Here is a 24,267-nt window from a genome sequence, read left to right as displayed (position 1 = left end):
ATACAAAACACAAGAAATGGCACACAAATCCAAAAAAATAGCTGTTGGGGCTATTTGGAGCCGTTGGATTATATTAAAATTGATAATGACTGGGCGCCACGTGGCGCATAACCCCTCGTAGTGGAGAGTTATGACTACAGCCTGTTTTTGTACAAAACCATAACTCTGATTGGGCGTCACATGACGCATAACCCCTGGTAGTGAAGCTTTACAACTACACATGGTCTAATATGTTGTGAAACTTTGTAGATGAAAGCTGACAGGAATCACCAATTATTAAACTTACTTGTTATATGTGACGTTTGCAATCTTTTTTTTTATATTACCCTATGATATAAGTTGATATATCATTTTATGTTTATTATTTATTTATATCAACTTTTTTTATTAAGAAAATGATTTATCAAATTATGGGTAAATTACGAGTAATATTTACTAGTTGATCAAAATTAATGTTGATGTAATAAAAAGGATTAGAAGACATATAATATGTTTTGATGTAAGAATTATTTTCGACATGAAAGATTTTGATACCGATAAGTGTGTTGATAGATAAAAATATAAGTAACTCGGATATATAATATTTTTTTTAAATACTTTTCCTTTTTAGAATTAGAAACAAATGTCTTTGAGTGTTTTAGAGACTGTTTTTGTCACTAACCAGCTTCAAGATAGAAGATGAAGTATCACAAACATTAAATGTGTATGGTATTAGGTCATACCCGTCTCAATGACATGAAACACAGATACTTATTTACCTGAACTATACCTGTTAACATTTTATTTTTATATTAATTTGTCCTTGGATTATAGAATAATATACCAAGATAATACTTTTTAGTTTTATATTTCTAATTTGTTTAGTAAGACATATATCTAAAAATCCTAACATGTGATTTGTGTAATAAAACGATAGGTATGTTCGTTATGCCGATACCTGATGGATAGTTGAAGGGTATTAAGTTATGTATGAATCACGGTTTCACAACCAATTATGAAATTAGAATTATCAAACATAAACTGAATTAAGTAACGTAAATATAAAATAAATGAAAAAACTAATATACGGATTTGTTGTTTTAGTATTAACCATAACTTTCACACTCTTTTAAGTTTATCTTACGAATACGAAATATTCACATTTAAATTTTTGACTAGTGGTATATGAAATTATGCTTATTACTTTTAATCATACAAATATTATAAACAATTTTTTTTTAAAAATGATCAAAATCAAACTATTGAAGATTTATATAAAAAACAAATTGGTGAATTAAATTATGGTGTAGTTCTCGGCGTGGAGCAGTTATGAGGAAGTTATAAATGGAATGTTTGACCAACATTTACTCTTTGAAAATTGATCGTTTTAAATACTTTTAATCATTTTCCCACTATATGAACGCAATCATCGTCATATCTTCTGATTGATACATAGATAGATAGGTACACCATATTTATTTCTCCTTCATTCACTCCATAATAACATACATTATACATTCATAAATACATACGATTTTCGTGTATTTTAGACCATGTATCGTGAAGCGTTTAACCATCCTCCGAAGTCCCAACCACAACAATAGTTTTGTAACGGGGTCGGTTCTTGAATCGACGGTATCAATTTAAAACGGGATATTTGAGTTGTAAATAATTTATAATTTAATAATTGTATATAACATATACACGCAATTTAAACCAAAAGATAAAATATTTATTAATAACGGAGACGAATTCATATGGAGAAAAAATTCAAATCTTCGTTTATTTTTATAATATGTTAATGGATTGATACATTAATCTTCTACATGTAAATCTCATAATTCTTCAACGCGAAGTAAAAGAAGACCTTTACGGTCTTGTAGTTATTTTAAGATCAAATGTAAACACACATCAAACATATGTACTTGTTCATTTACATACGTGTAAACTGTAAAGTGTATCTACATTAAAATCAGACGTTGCTTCTTTCTCTCATATTTTATGTTGAGTCGTCGACCTTGCCCGTAAATGTTCAAGAGATGTCCATTGAGGATAGTGTTATGTATAACATTTTTAGTTAATTAATAAATCAAATTTTATATTGTTTTGAAGCTACTGAAAAGTTTTCAACTTTCGTATCATGAGATTTCAAGAATAAATAAATTAAGTGTTTCTTTTTATTTTATTCTACATTTTCATTTCAACTAAGTGGTATAAGAAATGAAATTAGATTTGACATTAATAAAAGAATAACATTTTGATAGCTGTGACACGGGGTTTGAATTTTGAAATAAGAGCATCCATACCAAAAACATGTTTTAAAAGCTATGCACCTACCATATGCATTAAATCTCAAATTACAAATTAGCACAGGTGGCAAATGTTGACCGGGTTAAGTATGAGGCAAAAAAGATGTACCATGGTTTTAACCACGTGTGTCAAGCATTTTGCAGTAACCTTCAGAGGTTCCAGTTCGTTTCCAACAAGTATATGTTATTAATAGGAGAGAACGCTACTTTTCTAGAATTCGAACTCGTGTCAGATGTGTTGTATGTGACTGGTAAGCCTTTTTTGGAGTCTCCCAACAACTAGTTGCATTAACGTTGTCAAAGTAAAATAAAAATACTATACACATTTATTTTGCTCATCAAGAAAGTGTCTTCTTATTCACAACTACTTTTTGATTCTAATATAGTAATAAATATTTGAGATTATACGAAGATATACATATAGAAATCAAATTTACCATTTTATTTTTGAAATAGATTACTTGCAACTTTTTTAACTCGTAATCGAACCAAATATATGCTCTTAAACCGGTTAAACAAAAAACCGAACCAAACCAAAATCATTAAAACGGAATTGAATTATATCCGGTTTTCAATTTGTTATGTATCCAAAGCCGAATTGGGTTTTCAGTTCCAAAATTCTCATTTCAGTTCAAACCAAACTCGTATATACAATTATTTATTATATCCCATATATTTTTAACATCATAAATTCATAATGTTAAATTTTAAACAATTTCTATGTAGCCCAATAGGCCAGATTGTATGTTTGGCCTATTACAACCTAGCCCAATACCATATTTTATTTTTGTTAATCACGGTATCATTACCATTTTCTCATTTCAGGACAAATCTAATAAACCGAACTAGCATGTTTTTGTTTTGGTTCAGAAATCAAATTTGGTTTCGGTTCGGTTTTGAACTACCCGAAAACAGTATAGTTTTCAGACTCACCTAGCAGCTGCACCCTGCATATTAGTTGACAAAGATTACAATAAATGGGTTGATATAAAATTATCTAACTTCAAACATATCATATGAGTACATCATCATCATCGTACTCAGTATATCCCACCAATAGCAAAGCTATGATAGGGTCTGAGGAGGGTAAGATGTAGACAGCCTTACCTCTACCCCATAAGGATAGAGAGGCTGCTTCCGGTGAGACCCCCGGCTCGATAGTAGTTTTGCATCAAGCCATGGACATAAGGCACATAGCACTCAATCATCGGGACCGGCTGATCGGTGCATGTACCCTTGTCTTTCGGCTATCAACGCCACTACATGATGCCTGATTAACCGTCCGTCACTTTTAACGTTATTTTCACGAGATTAGTAAAATAACGTCAAAATTAGTGCAATTTCACTTTTGCCCACCCGAGGGTTCACACATATGTACATCATATGTGCGCACCGCAAGCAGGGCTAATGTAACTAATTTTGATAAGGTGAAAACGTATCAAAAGCTAACCATAACAAATTCAAAATGCATACATAAACAAATTACAATTTAAATAGGAATAGACAAAAGATCTTGTGGGTTGGTCTTGCCCAATCTTTCTGACCCGTTACCCGACCCGTTCATTTTTCCACCTCTCCAAATTGAGATAACTATGTCATGCTAGTTTGAGACATCAATTTGCCAAGCACTTTAAAAATAAATGTACATGTAGTATAAATCATCCCAAAATTGAACCTGTTAATTTCATGGAACTATATTTTAGTCAAATATAATCTTAATTTATGCCAAAAAAAAAAAACAGTTTAGTATAATATCTTTACCTCAATCCCATCATAGATTCCATTTTATAGACTGCTTGATATTAACTTTAAGTGAAGCATAACTTCACTTTTGAGTTGATCTCTTCTCAATTTCCCACTTGTTGTCAATGGGAATTTATTATTCCATCTTATAAATCTTTTAGGCACTTTGAACCTGTAATTCATGTATAAGAAAGAAAGATAAAGCTAAACATTAGACGCGACAACTTTGACATAATTATATAACGATTTATACCCGGTCAAGTTATTCGTTCTACAAAACTGCTGGAGTGTCTCACTGGATATGCATTGTATAGTCGAGTGGTCTGAACCTGAACCTGAACCCGAACCGGACCATGTCCAGTTGTGGTTCAGCTGAACGCAAGCAACCACCACTTCGGTCAAACGGTTGTCTGGAAGCCCGATGACTGCAGTCGCAAATATTCCAGGATGTTTTAATATTACACTTTCTACCTACATTATTAACACACAAGTTCTACATATTAACAACACTTGTCAAATAATTATTCATAATTTTGAGATGCTTACTTTACCTCTTCAGGATAAATGTTTTCGCCTCCACTTTTGATACGCCCTTTCATGCGCCCAATGAGCCATAAATTACCATCATGGTCTATCCGCCCGATATCACCAGTTTCATGCCACCCATGACTTTCTTTCATTTGAACTTGGTTCCAATATCCAACCATCATGTGGGGTCCCCGTGTTAATATCTCTCCAACATCAGTTGAATCCTCACTCTTGATCTTTAATTCCACATGTGGTGCAGGCTTTCCAACACAAACACCCTCTAACTTCTTTTCAACAGTTATTTGCTTTGTAGGATCGTTAAGGGTCATAAACGTTAAAGACGAACAACCCTCCGTCATCCCTTTAATAAAAAGGAGTTAACTTTACAATTTACATATAAATTGGAGGAAAACCGAAGAAAATAGAAATATGAACATATACCAACCATAAGCTGTGAAAAGTCTAGCATTAGAAAAAATGCCAGTAGCATCTTTGATTTGGCTGGTTGAAAGACTGCCACCGCCATTCAGAATCTTTTTAACCATGGGGAACTCTTTTCGTGTAAATTTGGTCCTGAAAATCTGATATAAGATTAATATAATACTTTTAACTAATATTAACATGTATTCATATAATATACCTGACTAAAGAGATTATATCAGACATAATTGTGGGAACCGTTATGAAAGAAGTCACATGATACTTTTCAATAGCTTCAAGAGCCGAGCTAGCTTCAAATTTGGGCGTCAAGATGTGACATCCTCCCACCATTAACATGGATAAAGCCGATGACAGTCCGCCAACGTGGCCTAATGGAGCAGTATGCAAATACACCTGCATATTTATTTAAACATCAAACGTACTTCCACAAAATGGTATTTTGCACATCAAGTTGAAGGATAAATATGTAAATTTGTACATCATCCTCGTTATAACCGATAGTCGCAATTTTGGCTAGTGATTGTATGATTAAAGCTGAGTGGCTTAACATGACACCCTTTGGCTTCCCAGTAGTCCCTAAAACAAGAATATGTTTGAATCGGTTTGTGCATATGAGAGAAAACGAAAACCGTGTTCCAAAATCGAGTACCTGAAGTGAAGCATACTATAGCTACTCCATCACAATTTGAAGTGTAGTTGAATGAATGAGGTCTTGGCGAAGGTATTTTAAGTTTACAGGTAGTTAAAACTGTAAAAATAAGGCATGGTATAACTAACTACTTGAACCTATATAAATTAAGATATTATTATACTTAACAAGTGACATACTGTCTTCTGTAGAGCTGTATCCGTTATCAGCGTCCATGAGAACATGCCATCTTAGGGAAGGAATAGAATGAGCTCGGAAATCCGAATGCCAATTTGGGGCGTGTTCATTGTCGGTCACCAACATGACCGGTTTCACATCTTTCATTGCTAATAATGCTTCCTCCAAGCTCTAACATGTAAAACAGGTACTGATTTAGGTAAATTCATACAGAAAAGACTAAACAAAAGGAAATCAGTTGATGTTAAATGAAGCAAACCATGGCATCTGTTTAGTTTTACTTACCCACCGGTAGTTAAGGGTTGCAGCTATTGCTCCAACAAATGTGATGGCCAATAACCACTCCAAATATAGGTCACTGAAACCATTATGATCATATAGGTATTAACTTGTTCAGCAGCATACAAATGACTGCTTGAAATACAAAAAACTAGTAATGCATAATGATAATCAGAAATTACGAATTTGCATCTCTATCTATGTTACAACTAGGGGTGTAAATAAGCAGAGCCGAGCCAGAGCTCGTCTAGGCTTGTTTTGAGTTCTATTTCTAAAGTTTGAGCTCAGCTCCCGAGAAGTTTTTCAAGCTTGAGCTCAACTTGTTTTTTCATTAATTCATCATCATCATCATCATCATCATCATCATCGTCGTACTCAGTATATCCCGCCAATAGCAAAGCTATGGAAGGGTCTGAGGAGGGTAAGATGTAGACAGCCTTACCTCTACTCCATAGGGATAGAGAGGCTGCTTCCGGTGAGACCCCCGGCTTGATAGTAGTTTTGCATTAAGCCTTGGACATAAGACACATTCATTAATTATTTTACTTATATTTATAATTATCCTTTCTACATATGTTTTAATCATATTTTTATATATAAAATAATGTACTTCATATACTTAAAAAAAACTATATAATTTAAAAAACTATTTTTTTCATGATCAAATTTAATTGATTGAAAAAGTAGTGTTTATATTGAAACAGAAGGCTCGACTCTTGAGAAATTTCCGGTCACTATTTTTATCATAGTTTTATATATAATAACTATTATAAAAAGCTATATAAAAATTTTAAATATAATTATACAAATAATAGGCTCGAGCTCGACAACTAAAGCTCAAGCTCAGGCTTGTTTATTAAACAAGTTTATTTTTAGGCTCGGGCTCTCATTTAAGCTTGCCTCGATTCAAACTTTTACAAGCACAAGCGGCAGCGCCATTAACTAGGATCTACAACTAATTGTAAACGTAAAATGTCATAACGGTAACGTTTTCTCTAATCAAAGTTGACTTTTCAATCACATTTATACACAAATAAATAATAATCCCAATCCAACTATTTTTAAAAACGATTAACAAAGTAATTAAATCATAATAACTAACCTATTAAAAGCAGAGACAGCCACAACATCACCGGATTTCAAACCAAGTTTGTTAAGTCCACAGGCGAGTGCCAAAACTCCGTCAACAAAGTGCTGTCCATCGTTAACTTTAGTGCCGTAGATAGTAACCGGAGAATGACGTCGGAAAGTATAAAGCCGGCTCAAGCACTGGCAAATGTGAGCTTCCGAAGGCATATTTGATTCGAATGGATGGCGTGAGTTGTAAGAGCGCCAAATGGATTATATGGATAGGATAAATATAATATTTATAATAATATATATACCGTTATCATAAAAATGATTTGATTTGATTTGTTTTTTAGTAAGATTCTCAGATTTGCTAAAATATTTTTTAAATAACGGAGATAAGATAATGTATTTTTTATGCTTTGGATTATATTAATTAGTCCCGGAATCGGAGCATTCACGTTCAATCAATTAATTAATATATAGGAGTGAAGTTTTTATAATGTAAAGTGTAGTTTAGGGTGTTCTGATTGGAGGAGACATTAATGTAGTGATTTTTCTGAATATTTAATAGGTGGTTGCTCATGCCTTATAATTTTTAAATATATTTTGAAATTAATTATGAGTGAACTAGTGAAGGAAAATGATAAACTGATAGAAAAATATTATTTAATTGAAAAATATAGAGAAAATGTAGTGATTTTTAATGTAATTTTAGATTTAAGTATACGAGATTGAATTTTATGCTGTTACAGTTTTTGTTTTATTTTTTTTGAAAGGTGAATTTCTTAATCCCTAGTTGGAAGTGGGTTTTGAACTCACAACCTCCCCAAACCTTAGTGTATTAGAAGCTTTGCCTCTATCATTGGACCCAATCCCAATGGTTTTTGTTTTATGTTTGAAAGATTTTACTTTTATTATTATTTTTTTTGTATGGGTCAACTAATGAAAATTTTTAAATGGCTATTATAAATATAATAAAAGAGTTGAATTAATGTATAGGACGAGTCCTTGATTATTTAATACATAAATTAAAGTTCGTTGACTGTTCGTTGTGGATTAAAAAAAAGGCCACTGCCTAAGAGATTTTACTAGTATGTATTATGTAATATGTATTTATAGGCTTGACATTTTAGTAATATGTATTTATGGATTTCAAATGGGCTTAAAAATGGGATATTTTTAATTAAAACGACAATCAAAAATTGGTGTATTGTTTTATTTATCGTTTTTTTTTTATTTTAATTTGTAGCTTTTTTTTAATTCGAACTTTGGCAATGCTTTTGATATAGTTTAGTCTATATAACTTTATATTTTTATTTGTTATCATTTTTTTTGTTATTTTAAGTTGTAGCTTTTTTTAATTCGAACTTTGGCATTGCTTTTGATATAATTTAGTTTATATAATTTTATATTTTTATTTTTTTTATTAAAAATAAATAAACATAAAAACAGTTATTATGTGACGTTGACACGTGTTAGTATAACTAACAAAAACTAGTTATCCTACAAAACAAAAAAATATAGGATTGTCTCACTCCTAAGTAGCAGGATAATCAACAGAATCTAGTTATCCCACAACAAGTAACCTAAGAGAGACAAAGCGAAAAGCACTACTTTTTTCCTTTTAATCTGTAATATTTAGATCATTTTTAAAACATGAGTAATTTGTATATATTTTCATGAAATATGCACTATAAAATATTGAGTTTTTTTTTAATTTGAGTATGATATTTACAGTATTCTAGTTTTTAAAAAAAGATGTTCTTTATAAAGGTTGATGCAGGGGTACACATAATTATTCGCAATGAAGTGTTTACATTGTTTGTCTGAGTTGTCCAGGTTTATTTGTAGCTACCCATTTTCATACTTTGTCCAAACCCTTTAGAGGGTGCATTAGCTTTATGTGTCATAAACAAAAATACCCCATCTAAAGTATAAATGCCGGTTCCAAACTGTTTCTCATTGGGAATTTTGGTATTTTAAAATAACAATCCATATGTACATACATATAATTCTTTTTATTGCTTCATAATTTTTAGACATGGCATGTAACTGTGATACAATATATAAAGAAATGTAAAAGAGAAGGGTTGTAAATGAAAAAAGTGTTTTTACTAAAAAAAATAGAGGATATACTGAATATTTTTAAAATTATAAGATAATAATGGTATACAACTAATATAAAATGATGCATAAATTAACTCTTTTGGTTAATTATTTGAAAAAAATAATAATAATATACATGCACTTTACAATCAATTAAAACCATTAACTATTTAACAAAATACCATATTGCATACTATAAAAAATTACTTTTGATTAGAGAACAATAAACATCGCATAATACAGCTATACATAGTACTATAAAGGTTGAGATAAAAGGTAAGTGGGATAGACGCTTCCACTTTCATTAAAACAAAAGGTATAAGTGTTTATATTGTTCTCATATATATTTATATGATATTTAATACAGAACCAATACTTAGGTATAAAATGTAATTTAAAAACAAAATGTAAGGTGCTGTTTGTTTTTAAAGACAAAAATTGTCTACAATCTGATTTCATATGATTTAATGTCTGCAACTGAACATGTGGTCTGAAGGTCTACAATCTGAAAATATAATAATGTTTGTTTTATAAACTGGATATCGTCTGCATAAGCTGAAAATTAGTTACCTATCATATATATTAAAGTAGACTAAAGTCATTTAACGTTTATAGACTGCTAAAATAATTGGTAGTGGTGTACGAACTATGGAAGTGGGTGGTGGTAGGCGGTGAACGGTGGGTGGTGGTGACGGACGGTTGGGGTGGTGGACGGTGATGATGGCCGACAATGGGTGGTGGCGGTGGTGATGAATGGTGGTGGTGGGTGGTCGACTATGGTGGTGGCGGATGGTTGTGGCGGCGTACGGTGGGTGGTGGTGGAGGCAGACGGTGGGTGATGGCGGTGGATGGTGGTGGCGGGTGGTGGTGGCGACGGACGGTGGGTGGTGGTGGTAGTGGACGCCGGACGGTGGTTGTGGCCGACAGGGATGGTGGTGGTGGGTGGTTGACGGTGGTGGTGGTGAGTGGTTGATGGTGGTGGTGGCGGACGGTGGGTGGTGGTGGGTGATGGTGGCGGCGGACGGTGGTGGCGGCGGGGGACGGCGGACGGTGGTGGCGGCGGGGGACGGCGGATGGTGGTGGTGGTGGTGGCGGAAGGTGGTGGTGTGGCGGCGGACGGTAGGTGGTGGTGGTGGTGGACATTGGATGTTGGTATGATGTTAAGGAGTGTGAAAATAGTGATTTTAACTTATTTTTTAAAACTATAAAAGCAGTTTTCAGATTTTTAAAAAAAAAAACAAACAGTATTCAAGAGCTTATGTCTATGCGCCCATAAACATAGACTTCTTGCAAACCTTATAAACAAAAACAAACACAACCTAAGAAAATTTAGAGGACCTAATGTATTAAGTACATTGAGTTCTTTTTAGAGAAATACTAAAAGATAAAACTATTTTTTTAATAAATTGACCCAAATATTCATCACCCTAAATGAGTCAACCTTCTCATCTAATAATCCATCTTGGGTCCCATAAATGGCCCAGCCCATTAACCAATTCAATACACTGGACAATACTGTACAAACCATCCTAAATCAGTAAATCCAATGCTGCAATACAACATGTGTAGATATGTATCTACATTTATATACACATAAAAATTTACTGAAATGGGCTTAAAATAAAACAAAATTGATATGTACAATTTTCAGAATCCCATATGTAACTTTCTTTTATAAAAAAAACAAAGCCCTTATTTTGTTTTGTTTAATAAATGTAAAAAAAAAAAGAACCAAAGATGTATGCTATAATCTTTCTAAACACAAGAAACCAAAAGTCAAGACTAAAAAGTCAAAAAAGTCAACCTCATGTTCTTTCCTAAAAAAAAGTCAGCAGCATCTCTAATCACTATCATCCGGATCCGATTTGGTGCTCCAGTACTCCACACATCTATGCTCTTCATCAAGAGCCTCGATCGCCTTAATAACGGGTGGAGAAGTTAACCCAAACATTTCCAGCCCGTTAACGCTATCTATCGGCTTTTTGGCCCGATTCACAATTTCTTGATTAACCTTGTCCAGCACCAGTTTCCAACTCTTTTCTGCTGATACATCCATAAAGTTAACATCAGGAGATTCTTCTAAAAAAACCTGAAATTTTATATAATATAAAACAGAGATTAATAAGTGACAAATATAATAAAATGAATTTATTTTTTTCATAAAAATAAAAGAAGCCCATACCTTAAATAAAGGACCAATAAGCCCTCCATCATGAACTTCTGATATGTAGTTACTCATCACCAAAGGGTTCAGATAACTATAATATTTCACTCGGCTTCGGTATCCTGCAAATGCTTTCACAAACATTTAATCGAAAACTAACTACTTACTAAACTAGGGGTGACAATTGTGACCCATTGGGTTGAAGGGTTGTATTAAAATGTATATAATGGGTCAGAATGAGTCAAACAAAAAAAAAAGAAAATGATTGAAACAGGTTGACATTTCTCGACTTTTTTTTTATGGAACAAGAAAAACGGAGGAAACATTTTAGTATATTTACTTTTTAAGTTTTTGATTTATAATTCGACTTATGATTTTTTAATTATTATTTTTTCAATTTATTAATGAGGGGTTTTTGAAATGGGTTGAGATTTCAGAAACCCCTCATTAAAAATTTCAAAAAAAAATAATAAAAAATTATAACATGAAATATAAATAAAAAACTTAAAAAGGTAAAAATACTAAAATATTTCATTCATTTTTCTCGTTTCATAAAAAAAAAAAACAAAACAAAACTGAGAAATGTCAACCCGTTTTGACTTGTATCAATCATTTTCTATTTTTAGGTTGACCTAATGGGTCACAATTGCCACCCCTATACTAAACTATTGATCAACTTCAACAATAGTACAATACCTTTCGGGAATATCGCCTGCTTATTACACCAAAGCTTTCCAATAGCAACAGATCCAACATCCAAAACTTCAACATTAACATTTAAATCTACTGGATCAATAGTTTCTTCTTTAATATCATGTGACAAACCGCAACCTTCTTTCTTTTCGTCAATAACCTGCTTCTTTTCTTCATCAAGTTCTAAACTTGTTGACGCCCATTTTTCAATAGCGTCTGGTTTTCCTTCGAGTGCATCAACCATCATGTTTAGTTCATCAAAAGTATACCGAAGATGGACCAATAGTTTATCTGAATCGCATGAACATAAACGGTTCACGTGTTCTAGACACGAAAACCGATCAGGATTACACTTGCAACTGGCTGCCGACATGTGTAGATCAAAGAAACACACAAAACATTCTTTCTCGTTCGTTGTGTCAAAATCCTTTTCCATCTTTTGAAATTCAAATCCCGGTTCAAGATCCTCGACTCTTTTTAACTCCATCTCAACTCTCGCCTGTTATAAAAATAACTTATTAAGTTATTTTTCACACAATATTATTATTATTGAAATATAGTTAAATCATAAACAAGTTACCTTAATAGCATTGGTAAGTATTCCATTCTCCCCACAAACACGTTTCCATCTTAAATGCTCGGGATTTTGATTATCAGACACCGAAAGCTCACGAAGAGCCATGATAGCTTCATGGGCGGATGCTAGTAGCAACTTATCATGTGATATAGATGTCTTGCGACGTTGCTGACTGTACATCTTAACTGCCACTTGTCCATGTTGTAGCCAATCAACAGGCGCCACATTGACAGCCTCTGCACAATTGAACCCACAATTGAATCCTGCATGATACGCTCTCGGGAACGTAACGATAAATTCTCCAGAATGCTGTGAAGCACGGTAAACTGGAACCCCTTCGGATTTTAAAACTGTAGGCGACAACTGAGTTACCTGTCACAGCACACGCAACTTGTATTAAGTTAAAGTAAGCAAAAAAAAATAATAATAATAAAAATAAAATAAAATAAATAAATAAATAAGTAAATAATAATAATAATAATAATAATAATAATAATAATTTGCTTACAAGTTGATGAAGTAAATCTGGTTGCTCCTTGAATAAATCAGGTAGATGCTTCTTCATGGTACGCTCGAGTGCACCAGCATGGCTTCCGGGTACCCCGTACCATATTTTTGGATCACCCCAATGCATATAGTTTACCGAATAAAGGTGATGATCTTCAACATGCTTTTATAATTAAAAAAAATAATAAGTCAGTAATCAAATTTGAAAATTGAAAAATAAAACATATAATATAAAGTTATAAACTTAAAACTTACCCAACAAAATGAAGAAAAGCACATGCCAACATATAACCACGGCACTAAAACTCCCGAGATATCAGACGCTTCAAACGATAGCACGGACCCAGGCAACCGCGGGAAATTATTCAAATTCCAACCTGATTTCACATACTTGTTTAACTCATTATCTTCAACCGACACATTTTTCGGGAACCCACTAGAGAATACACCCGTTTCCAAATCCGCTCCATAATACACCTCGACTTCATCCGTTGGCTGTTCAATTATCCTCCAATATTCACCCTCGATCTCATCAACCGTGGGTCCCGATCCCGGGTTCTCATCGCACAACCCGAAATAATGGTCCTTGAACTTATTTGCAAATTCTTGAAACTCCTCAAATGTGAAGTCGGACCCGGACCGGAACCCGAACTTGTCGTCTTTGTCGGAAGAAGCGTTTGACTCTGTATTCATTCTTCTTGCTGCGGTTTTTGTAGATGTTCTTTTACGTTTTCGCCCTCTACGTTTCTTCATTGGCTCTCGGTTTTGAAGCAAGTCAACTTGTTGAATTCTTGTCGAGATTTTAGCTTCTTGCCAAAATGTTTTCTCGGTTAATGTGCAGGGCGGTTTCCATGACGCAGGAGGCACGATTCGACATATACCATAAGATTCTGCCATGGGTTGTATTTTTGATAGATAACCAATTGTATCTTCAAACTCCTAAAAAAATAAACAGATATTGTTAGAAACTATAAATTTATAAATCCATTTGTGTGATTTAAATGTAACCTCGACAGTCGGATAAAATACTGGAGCTTCTTCTACATCGGGTCTGCAAGCCTCGGATGGATCCCATCTAGCCGTAATCTGCATTAATAAAAAACTGGATATTATATCCATTTGTATAATATTATGTAACCGTGACTTTTTACCTTTTGATTTCGAGGGCTTCCTGAAGATTCAAGATTCTGATCATCCGATTTTATGGTGTTTTTAGGCGATCGCTCCTACAAAATAATAATCAAATAAGATGCTGAATCAGTTGGAAATAAATTTTGATCAAAATAAAAACCTTCTTTCGTTTCTCGGGAGTAATTTGTGGTCCAAGGCCCGTTTCAGAGAGTTGATGTCGGGATGAGCTTCTACGTGTGAGGATCTGTTTAATCTCCATGGGCTCACATTCACTAACTACTTCTTCATTAATCATTGTTTCCATTGAATAAAACTTGATCAGATTGTTATGTCCTGACAAATAAAAAAGACAATAATTATAAACATGAAACTTTAGCACAATTATATAGCAATTTCTAATATATAAAACTTAGCCATCATTTGTAAGGATCTAATTTGTGAATTAAACTTTTAAAACCTGAACAAATCATTTAGAAGCAGAACGGCTTTACAGATCGCGACCTGATAATGAATGAGAACTCAATTACGCATAAAACCGTATATGGCATAAAACTAATCTAGATTATATCATAACTTATGATTATATTACTTTCCTCTTATCACAATTCATATAATAAGTTTAATGACAGCAAGCATGAATAAATATGAAATCTTTAAAAGGAATAAATATGAAATCTTTAAAGGGGCTAACGGCGGACGTATTGTACATGGAAACCGAGGATTACGTATTTTGTAGTCAAATGACCTATTTACCCTGACAATGTCATATATCCGCAATACAGTATGCAATCACGTAGCAAAAAAAAAGAAATAATAATAAACCATACGTCTGCCCTAACACGAACGAAAATCGACATCCACATAATTACACCTTTTTAACACAAACCAATATAGCTTCAGCTTTTACATAACATTAATACAAAATGACACACGAGACAATCGAATAAATATCACACGCCTCGGACTGTTAACAAATCATCAAACATGTTCATCAAAAGCCATATAATGTAAATAAATATGAACCATTTTAATAAAAAAAATCTCATACCAATTTAGGAGCAGCATAATGATCATAATAACACAATTACACAAATCCAATAATACACAAAAACAAAAACATGTTTATGTTCATCAAAAGCCATAATGTAAATGGATATGAACCATTTTAATAAAAAAAATCTCATACCAATTTAAGAGCAGCAAATAATGATCATTATAACATAATTATATAAATCCAATGATATACAAAAACAAAAACATATAAAAAATCAAGATCTAATTACATTGATTGCAATATATCAATAAAGAAAAGATTAATTTACAGATCTATTTCCAAAATGAGACAAAATCACATACATATACTTAACAATCAAGAAACTGTAAATATGCACATAATCTTATTAAAACTATATAATTAGAGATAATTGGAACATACCCAGATGACATTATGGATTCAGAATGAAACCCTAATCCCAAATTTGATGAATTTTGAAGAAAAAATGGATTTTTGAAAGATTCAACCTAATCAAGACTGGCAAAACACCAAACACCAAATTAACCCAAAAAGATTAAAAATAATAAAAAAAACAAATCCCAATTCATGTAAAAAAAACTCAACTTTCCTCCATAAAAATCGTTAATTTGGCAAAAAGATTAAAAAGGAAACTTTAAAAAAATTAAAAAATAATTTTTTTTTAAAAAAAATATAAGAAGTGAGATATGTGGGTATTATTATTTATGTGTTTTTAAGGGTGAAAAACAAGAAAAGATGCAAAATTTGATTCCAAGAAAATGAAATCTTGGAAGAAAAAATAAAGATTTAATGATGAAGACAAAAGGGTGTTTGTGTTTTTAACTGAAATTGGTGAAGATGAGTTTGAGTTTGAGTTTGAGTTTGAGTTTGAGTTTGAGTTTGAGTTTATATATCTTTCTGCATTGTTGAGCAAGGAATGGAATAGGAATAGGAATAGGAATAGGAATAGGAATTGGAATAGGAATAGGGGTCCAGCATTTGCTTAATGTTTAATCACCACCGTTCAAAACCGCCTCAATGCATATCTCAATACTATATATAACCCATAGTTTTTAATTTTATTATTGACCTACTTTTTCATTATTATATTGTAATATTATTTTATGACTAGGTTATCTTGTTGTCCGGACCCTTTGCCTATTAGTTTAGTGGTATGGTGTTCTCCTTATAAATATGAGGTCATGGTTCAGATACTTGTAAGTGCAAGTGTCTGTTTGGTATGATGTAATGAAATGGACGACGGAATGAAATGAACGTGGTAATGGAATGGACAAATGAATGGAATGAGTTATTACCATTCCAATGTAATGTTTGGTTACCACATGGGAATGAAAGAAATCATTCCTTTATATTGTTTGGTAGGTAGGAAAAAAATAAAAAATAAAATTAAAATGGTAGTGAGTGGTGGTGGTGGGAGGTAGGTGGCAATCGTGCATTGGTGGACGGCGATGGTGGTTGGTGGTAGCAGGTGGTGGTGGGTAACGAGATAATGGTGGTTGGAGGTGGGTGGTGGTAGTGGGGTGGAGGTGGGGTGGGTTGTGGCGGTAACAATGGAGGTGGTGGTGGGCGGCGGGTGTGATGGTGGGGGGATGGTTGATGGATGCGGCGGGTGGTTGGCACTGATGGCGATGGTGGTGGACAGCGATGGTGGTGGTTGGTGGCAATGGCGGCGGTGGTGGACAGCCGTGACGGTGGGTGGCTGGCGGTGCTGGTTGGCACTGATGGCGATGGTTGGTGGAGGTGGGTGGTGGCTGGTGGCAGCGATGGTAAGTGGTGGTGGTGGGTGTTGATGGTGGGTGGTGGTGAAAGGGTGATGGAGGTGATGGAGGGTGAAGGAGGGAATGAAATGAAAAAAAACATGGGGTTATGGAAGGAATGAAATTGAGGTATTTTAGAGGGAATTGAATGGACTAGGTAATGAGTCATTCCATTCATTTGATCAACCAAACACACTTTTCTCCATTCCCTCACAATGGGTCATTCCATTCCATCCTTCATTCTTGCATACCAAACGCTAACATTGTATGATTTTTTTGTTTAATTAATATTAGTTAAAAAAACACAAAGAGAAAAATAAGATACACATTTTATTTATTTCAAGAGATAGAGAACTTGTAATCACAAAAAACCTGACTTAAATAAATCTTTTCTTTAACGTATACATTATAAAATACCGATAGCATAGAGTTCTATGTATATCAGGAAAAAAAAAGTTACCAATAATGGTAATAAGCTAATGGTATCCATCATAATCCATAGGTGATAAAACTAGCAATACTATTAAGAGTAATAAAAGAGAAATTCACGAAAAGTTGAGGATCGTGAACCCCCTTGAAAGTAGTAGCGCGACATCGAGGAAGAAATGTATACAAGAAGTATCGGGGAAACTATGACACTAAGGCAAACTAAACAAATCCACACGCGTATAAAAATCTCTAACCTTTATTTTACGTCTTTAAGATATCCTTGGAGATGTACAAGTCTAGTAAATTATGTTTAATCTGCTTATTTCAAGTCAGCTTATGTCGGTCTCTACTCCCCCTACATTCCACTATGAAGGTTTTTACTGTTCTTACCGGCGCCTATCGTTTGTAGACTGCTATGCTCGATGAATGGATGACAAACGCAAACCTTTCCTCTATCTACACGGTTTTTAAGGTTTCCACCCTTAAAAACGAAAATAAATATATAAAACCCTTCCTTCCATTTGTGTATTATTCAACATCTCCCAACCCCCCAAAAACTTCTAACATGTGACGGACAATGTGAAGACACTTATGATAGGTTGATGATGGTGAGTTTGTAGACTACCATGTTTGATGGATGTATGGAAGACGCATGTGATAGGTTGACGGACCATGCATAGAAATTGATCTAGACCTATGTCTCATTGCTTGCGTGCATAGTACAAATTCCATAAATTATCAAATTGATTGTCTTCTTTGTTTGTCAGATGGCGTGACAACATAAGTGCATCATTAGATGACGGACCATGCACCGAAACAAGATCTAGAAATGGTCTAGTGGGTTGTTTATGCGACCCAACTTTTGTAAATAGTTGAACATATCCATCAACACATACTATTCTTCATCAATTACTATTTGATCATTGGCGGATCCAGCATACAAACGGGTGGTTCCCCGGAACCACCCGAGTTTCGAAATAATAGTGTACGGATATATAGAAGACGCGTAGGAACCACCTTATAAATTAAGAGAGAACCACCTAAAAAAAATTCCTGGATCCGCCACTGTATTTGATCACCACAATCCTTTATTCACTTATCTAATTAGATGGAAAGTTTGATAATAACAATAGACAAAAACAAATCACATAAGTGGGCATTGGATTTTGATAATGTGCTTATTTTTATAGCAAATCATAGCAATAGTCATCTTTTAGTGTATTATACCTCACAATGTAACACCTAAAATATTTGGAGTTAAATAAATAATAAACATTTACTATTTAAGAGGAGAAGTTACTATTTAAGAGGAGATTATTGAGGTAACAAAATTCCAATATATAAAACACAAGGAATTTGACTATTTAAGTCATATATAGTGTTAATTGATAGGAATTTAACATGGAAGATCAGCCTAAGTTAAGATTGGAGTTGAGGATGCTTTTAATTATAAGATTTTATCAATAGAAGAGATTAAGAGATAAAGGTGGTTGGGACAAACACTAACAAACTCAATGTGACAAAGTCCATATATTTTTTCTTGAGGACTTATACCCAAAAACCCCATGGAGACCAACGGTCTTTGGTCTCTGGGCATAAATAATAGGTACACCGTAATGGAATTCTACGACATGGATTATCATCGTATTTTAAATGTTTTGAGGTGTGCATGCATGTTAGCGTTTTGTTAGCAGTGTAAGTTGTGTCAAAAGAGGCCGCACATTGACAAGTGAAGAAACACTAAGTGAACCCTGGACAGATTATAGATAATCTGGGGGTTAAGTAATGTTTCCCACGGGGATGAGGTTCAGCAGAGAAGGTTGTTCTTCTGGAGACCTGCAAAACAGACACCGTAAGCTCGTCACTGGGAAGGGGGGGTTCCTCCTTGTGACCACCCTCCGGCGTGAGAATCAGACTAGATTGCTCTGAATATAAGTGTATATTAAGAGATTGCTAGATAAGATTGAGATATCAGATGCCCTTACCATTCCAAGGTGTTGGAGTATTTATAGCCGAAGGTAGGTTTCCTAGAAGTAACTGCCGGCTGAATAGTATTCCTGTTCCACCAACAGTGGACTACGCACAGGCCATGCTGGTTGGTGGGTAGGCTACGGCCAACAGTAAAGGTCGGCTGTATACTGTTCCTTTACTGCCGGCTACGCACTGTTCCACCAACTGTAGGCTGCGCACGTCCCCTCGTAAGGGTTGGTGAGTAGGCAGCGGCTAATAGTGACAAACAGTACTAGAGGGTGCTCCTCCTCGTATTGTTGTCGGTGAGCTGTCACCCTGTGATTGGTTCATGGGCTGCTCTGGTCAATTTGTCTGTTCCGCCCATACCTTAGCAGGTATAGTACGAAAGACCTTCCAGAAGCATACGGACTGGCTCACTTGGGCGGGAGTATTCCCGCCTTGCTCATTCCTTCATGTGACTACTGAAGTAGCTAATGCCTTGTGCGTGTAGCCTTGCTGTTAGTGCGGGTAGCCTTCCCTGATGGCTTGTATCCGCAGCTGCGGGAACAGGCGGGGTACTTCACCATTGGGAGGCTTTCCCTGCGGGTACAGCTGGCGTACTGCGCGTAAGGTTCTTTGAGCATGGTGGGTCCTGCTGGAGCAGTTGGTCATTGCGCAGACGTCCCTGTTCAAGGTGAGTCTTGCGGGTCCAACTGGGCTCTGCTGGGACCTACCTCTTCAAGTCCCCCCAGTCCAATGTTCTTCTCATGAATTATTAATAAGTGAGGTGAACTTTTGGACTTAGCTAGGGGTTTTTGAAAAGGGTTTAGTTTTTAGGTTTTCCGTGGTGATTCTTCCCGCGGTTTTCCTGATGTCACACAGAAATTCCCGACTTTTCTGCTTGATCTTTGGGTATGAAGCGGGTAGGTTTGTAACCTCCTCGCACGTCAGGAGCGTTGAGTCCCATTTGTGTGGATTCTCCATGGGGTCTTGGTAGTTTTCAACATAGTGATCAATTATGCTAAAACCACCAATTCCATCTTGGAGTTTCAAACAATATAGTTCTCGACGTTCCCGTCATGCGGGGATGTTATTCCCGTTTCCGCAAGCATGGCCCAGAAGATCCTTCTTGGTTTGAATTCCCTGCAGAGTGCTAAGTATGTGAAGGGTTTTGCCTTGACACTGTACCCGCACTTGCCTTACGGTTACTTTATTTCCAAGGTATTCCTGGCGTCAATTCCCTGCGGGTGCTAGGTATGTGAAGGTTTTTGCCTTAACACTGTACCCGCATCCGTCTTATAGTTACTTGGTTGCCGATGTATACTTGGCTTCAATTCCCTGCGGGTGCTAGGTATGTGAAGGTTTTTGCCTTAACACTGTACCTGCATCCGTCTTATGGTTACTTGGTTTCCAAGGTAAGGGGTATTTTCCCGCTTACTTTTGAATCTTTTTGAATTTTGAATTTCGAAATTCGAAGAGTTGGTGGAAAGATAGGAACAGTCCAAACATCTGAAACGTCGTGCGACGGTTTCTTCTGACTGTGTCAGGACGTGCAGGAAGTTATGGTGACGTGACAGTACATGGTCATTCCAGACGCTTTTTCAGGCGCGTGGGCGCGATTTTTCGGGCGCGTGGCCGCTAAATTAATGGTATGCGTCCTGTCAACAGCTGTTGCCAGCTTGCTTTTTGCCACGTGTCATAGTTTCATTGCACCTTCGTTTTCTCTCTATCCCGTATTAAATGCATCGCATTAATTGCGATTAGTATATAAAGGGGGAGAGGGTTCTTTGTAATCCACACTTTCACTCTTCTCTTCATCTTTTAAGCGATTTCCGGCGAATACTCATCCTTTTCAGGCAAGCATTCTCCCGAAATCGTTTTCTTCTTCTTTTACAAGATGTCTCGTGATATCGATTCTACAGCTGATGACAAGAGTACTGCTGGTGAGTGCCAGTGTGCTCTGCCTAGCGATCTATATCGGTACGTCGTCAGGAAGTTCATGCTCGAGTCTCTCGAGCCTGAGTTTCCTGAACCCCACCAGACGGTATACGATGCCCCCAGAGGCAAGATCGGGGTTTATGCTGCATTCTTTGTCTATGGGAATCTTAGGTTCCCATTGACAAAGTTTGTTTACCGTGTCCTTGAGAGGCACGGTGTTCATTTGACCGAGTTGCACCCCATGGCGATCGCCAAGATTCGCCACTTTGAGTGGGTGTGCCGGATACTGGGCGTTGAGCCCTATGTTGACCGCCTGATGACCTTCTACACTTGGAGGTGCATCCAGGGGTGGTACACGTTGACAACCCGGATTAAGGGTTTAAAGATCTGCGCGACCGAGCGCAGTCTTCGCGCGTGGAAGAGGGAGTTTTTCTTCATATCCGCTCGCGCCATCCCCATTGCCATGAAATTCAAGAACGGGCAAGCACTTCCCAGCCTTCACGCCTCCAGCTACCAGGAGGCGGAATGGTTTGCGAAGATATCTCGGGTCCAATCTCCGGTTTACCGGTTTTCGGAGTCCGGGATGGTGATGCTGGGGATGAGCCGGGTGTGGAAGGCTGCCGATGCGCAAAAGATCCCCATCGTCCTCGAATACGGTTCGAACTCTGTTCCTTACGGTATGCTTTGTCTCTTATTGTTGATTCTGAATTGCTTCTAACTTTTTTCCTGTTTATTTCAGAGGGGAATGACCTGCAGTCGCTCCTTAATCCGCGGGAGGCTGATGGTCCCGCCCGGATGGGTACTCGCGCTCTAGACGAGAACGAGTTGCCTATCCTAGAACAAACGGCGGATCGGTTCGTGGAGGTCTATCCGCTAGGCCATGAGATCCTCAGTGCCCGTCGGCCAGGTAAGGCGTTATTCGACCCTCGACCCCTCAATGTTGAAACCTCTGCTGGAATTCCTTTAATCGTATGTTCTGATGAGGAATCCGCAGATGGTCCTCCGTTGGTGCGGAAGAAGAAGGCTGCCGGCGGGAAGGGGAAAGAGAAGGCCTCCACTGCCGATCCAGCGCCTCGGTCTGATTCGGAGACCGAGAGCGAAGAGGTGGCGGGGAATCCCGATGGTGATAAGACCACCGCTCCGGAGGTTGCGACTGTCACCTCCGGAGAGCCAAAGAAGACGACGGTGACCGTCGCTAAGAGGCCGGCTCCATCGGGTCCGTCCCCGCCTCTCCGTTCCTTTAGGCTCAAGAAAACCCGTAAGTACAACTTTCCTTTAGCTTTTATCTTCATAGCTTAATCTTTTAACACTTTTCTTCTTTACGCAGGCGTGGATGTTGACGCATTCCAGGGTGAAGCGCCGAGTAGTACCTCTCCGCCAATGACGGTAGGCTTGGTCAGCCTACCTGAGGCGTCGACTCAGGCGCCTGCGCCTGCTTCCGCTGGTTCAGTGACTCACTCCTTTGAGCCGACTGTTCCAGCCGAGATGACGTCACCGCCGGCTGTGAGTGCGATTTTTACAGCATCCTTCACCGAGCCGGCGGTTACTATTGCTGCGGATTCCGCGGCAACGACCGCGGCGGCGACCACGGCGGCTGCTACCATGCCCCCGCCATCGGCAACGACGGCCGGTCCATCAGGTACCCATGGGGCTTCCCGCCAATCTTTGCCACCTTCCCATCTGCCTGACCTCTTGGATGGATTTCCTTTGGGTTCAGGTGATGGGTTCGGCGACTATCGGCCTGTTATTGACCCTACAGGTGCGTAGGGTTCTTCTGGCCCATTTTATATATATATATTTTATCATCTTTTCCTAACTGCTTTGTTTTTTGCAGTGTTGGATTCCAATGAAGTGTATGTTCCACGATGGAACATTCGCCGAGGAACAACCCTTCGCACCCCTGTGGAGTGCGTGGAATGGGCTCGTCACGCTGCTCCCAGTGGTGCGTTGGGGGAAGCCATGGCTAGCTACCAGGAGGGTAGGCTAACCAATGAGCTTCGGGTTCTCCTGGCCCGGATGCAGCCGCGCGTCGAGCTGCTTTGTCGTGAAAACGACAAGTTAAAAGCAGCTCGCCTTAAGGAAGTAGCTCAGGCGCGGGTTGTCCGGGAGGAGAACCAAAAACTTGCCGCAGTTGCTGAGGAGAAGGAGAAGGCCTTCAAGGCCCTCGAGGTTGAAGTTCAGGCTCGACTCGAGGCCCGTTCCAAGGCTGCCCAAGCTGTTAATGAACAGCTTCGGCTGGCTAAGGAAACTGCGAGGAACGCAACCGAGAGGGCCACCAAGGCTGAAGCTGTTGCTGAGCCTCTGCGCGTGGAGAATGAAGAACTTAAAGCCAAATTAGAGGCTCTCCAGCAGGCTCATGATGCCTTGGCGATGGAAGACGCCAAAAAGCTCCAGGAGATCTTGGACCAGAGGGGGGTGCTTGACCATACTGAGCGGAAGCTAAAGGGCGTCGAAGAGGCTGCGGCTAAAGAAGTGTTGCTTGCCAACCTTAACAAGAGTGAAGCCGAACGCGCCCGTAACGAAGCTCAAGCTGCCCTCCAAGAAGCTCTGGTTGCCAAGGAATGGCTTCTTCGAGAAGTGTTGTCTCAGGTAAGCTTTCATGTCTTTACGCTTTTCTTTGTAAATAGAAAGGGTGTTGACACTTGTATATTTTCTTTTGTAGGTTGTGCATCGGGTCTTCTCAGAGACATCTTACGATGATGCTATGAGCGCAGCCCTCAACGCTTCTCACGAGGATGGGGAACGGGCCGGCTTCCTGCTTGGTCTATGGTTCGTTGAGAAAGGCGTCCCGCCTTCCAACTTCCCT

The 24,267-nt window shown here is 37.2% G+C and overlaps 2 protein-coding genes across 3 annotated transcripts; both read right to left on the bottom strand.

Annotated features, from left to right (window-relative positions):
* Nucleotides 1-3,742: 3,742 nt before the first annotated feature.
* Nucleotides 3,743-7,444, bottom strand: LOC143561416 (2-succinylbenzoate--CoA ligase, chloroplastic/peroxisomal-like). Its single transcript, XM_077049509.1, has 11 exons — nucleotides 7,208-7,444; nucleotides 6,112-6,184; nucleotides 5,829-5,997; nucleotides 5,650-5,748; nucleotides 5,479-5,576; nucleotides 5,200-5,393; nucleotides 5,005-5,132; nucleotides 4,583-4,920; nucleotides 4,285-4,502; nucleotides 4,050-4,203; nucleotides 3,743-3,963 (listed from the first exon to the last, which is right to left on the bottom strand). The coding sequence occupies exons 1-10, from the start codon at nucleotides 7,399-7,401 to the stop codon at nucleotides 4,074-4,076; spliced, it is 1,641 nt and encodes a 546-aa protein (XP_076905624.1). The 5' UTR covers nucleotides 7,402-7,444; the 3' UTR covers nucleotides 3,743-3,963; nucleotides 4,050-4,073.
* Nucleotides 7,445-11,010: 3,566 nt separating this feature from the next.
* LOC143561430 (lysine-specific demethylase JMJ18-like) lies at nucleotides 11,011-15,969 on the bottom strand. Of its 2 annotated transcripts, XM_077049523.1 has the most exons (10): nucleotides 15,790-15,969; nucleotides 14,515-14,687; nucleotides 14,375-14,449; nucleotides 14,232-14,309; nucleotides 13,479-14,162; nucleotides 13,225-13,386; nucleotides 12,720-13,088; nucleotides 12,143-12,638; nucleotides 11,465-11,568; nucleotides 11,011-11,371 (listed from the first exon to the last, which is right to left on the bottom strand). In XM_077049523.1, exons 2-10 carry the CDS (start codon nucleotides 14,656-14,658, stop codon nucleotides 11,123-11,125), a joined length of 2,361 nt encoding a protein of 786 aa, XP_076905638.1. In that variant the 5' UTR covers nucleotides 14,659-14,687; nucleotides 15,790-15,969; the 3' UTR covers nucleotides 11,011-11,122. The 2 variants fall into 2 exon arrangements, with proteins under 2 accessions (XP_076905638.1, XP_076905637.1); XM_077049522.1 differs by having other exon boundaries at nucleotides 11,011-11,568.
* Nucleotides 15,970-24,267: the final 8,298 nt, after the last annotated feature.

This window comes from Bidens hawaiensis, unplaced genomic scaffold (assembly GCF_021521415.1).
Source record: "Bidens hawaiensis isolate Kalapana, Puna unplaced genomic scaffold, B.hawaiensis_p1.1 tig00020675_1, whole genome shotgun sequence".
NCBI lineage: Eukaryota > Viridiplantae > Streptophyta > Magnoliopsida > Asterales > Asteraceae > Bidens > Bidens hawaiensis.
The sequence above is the reverse complement of the archived record's forward strand: the minus strand, read 5'-3'. Positions and strand labels throughout refer to the sequence as shown.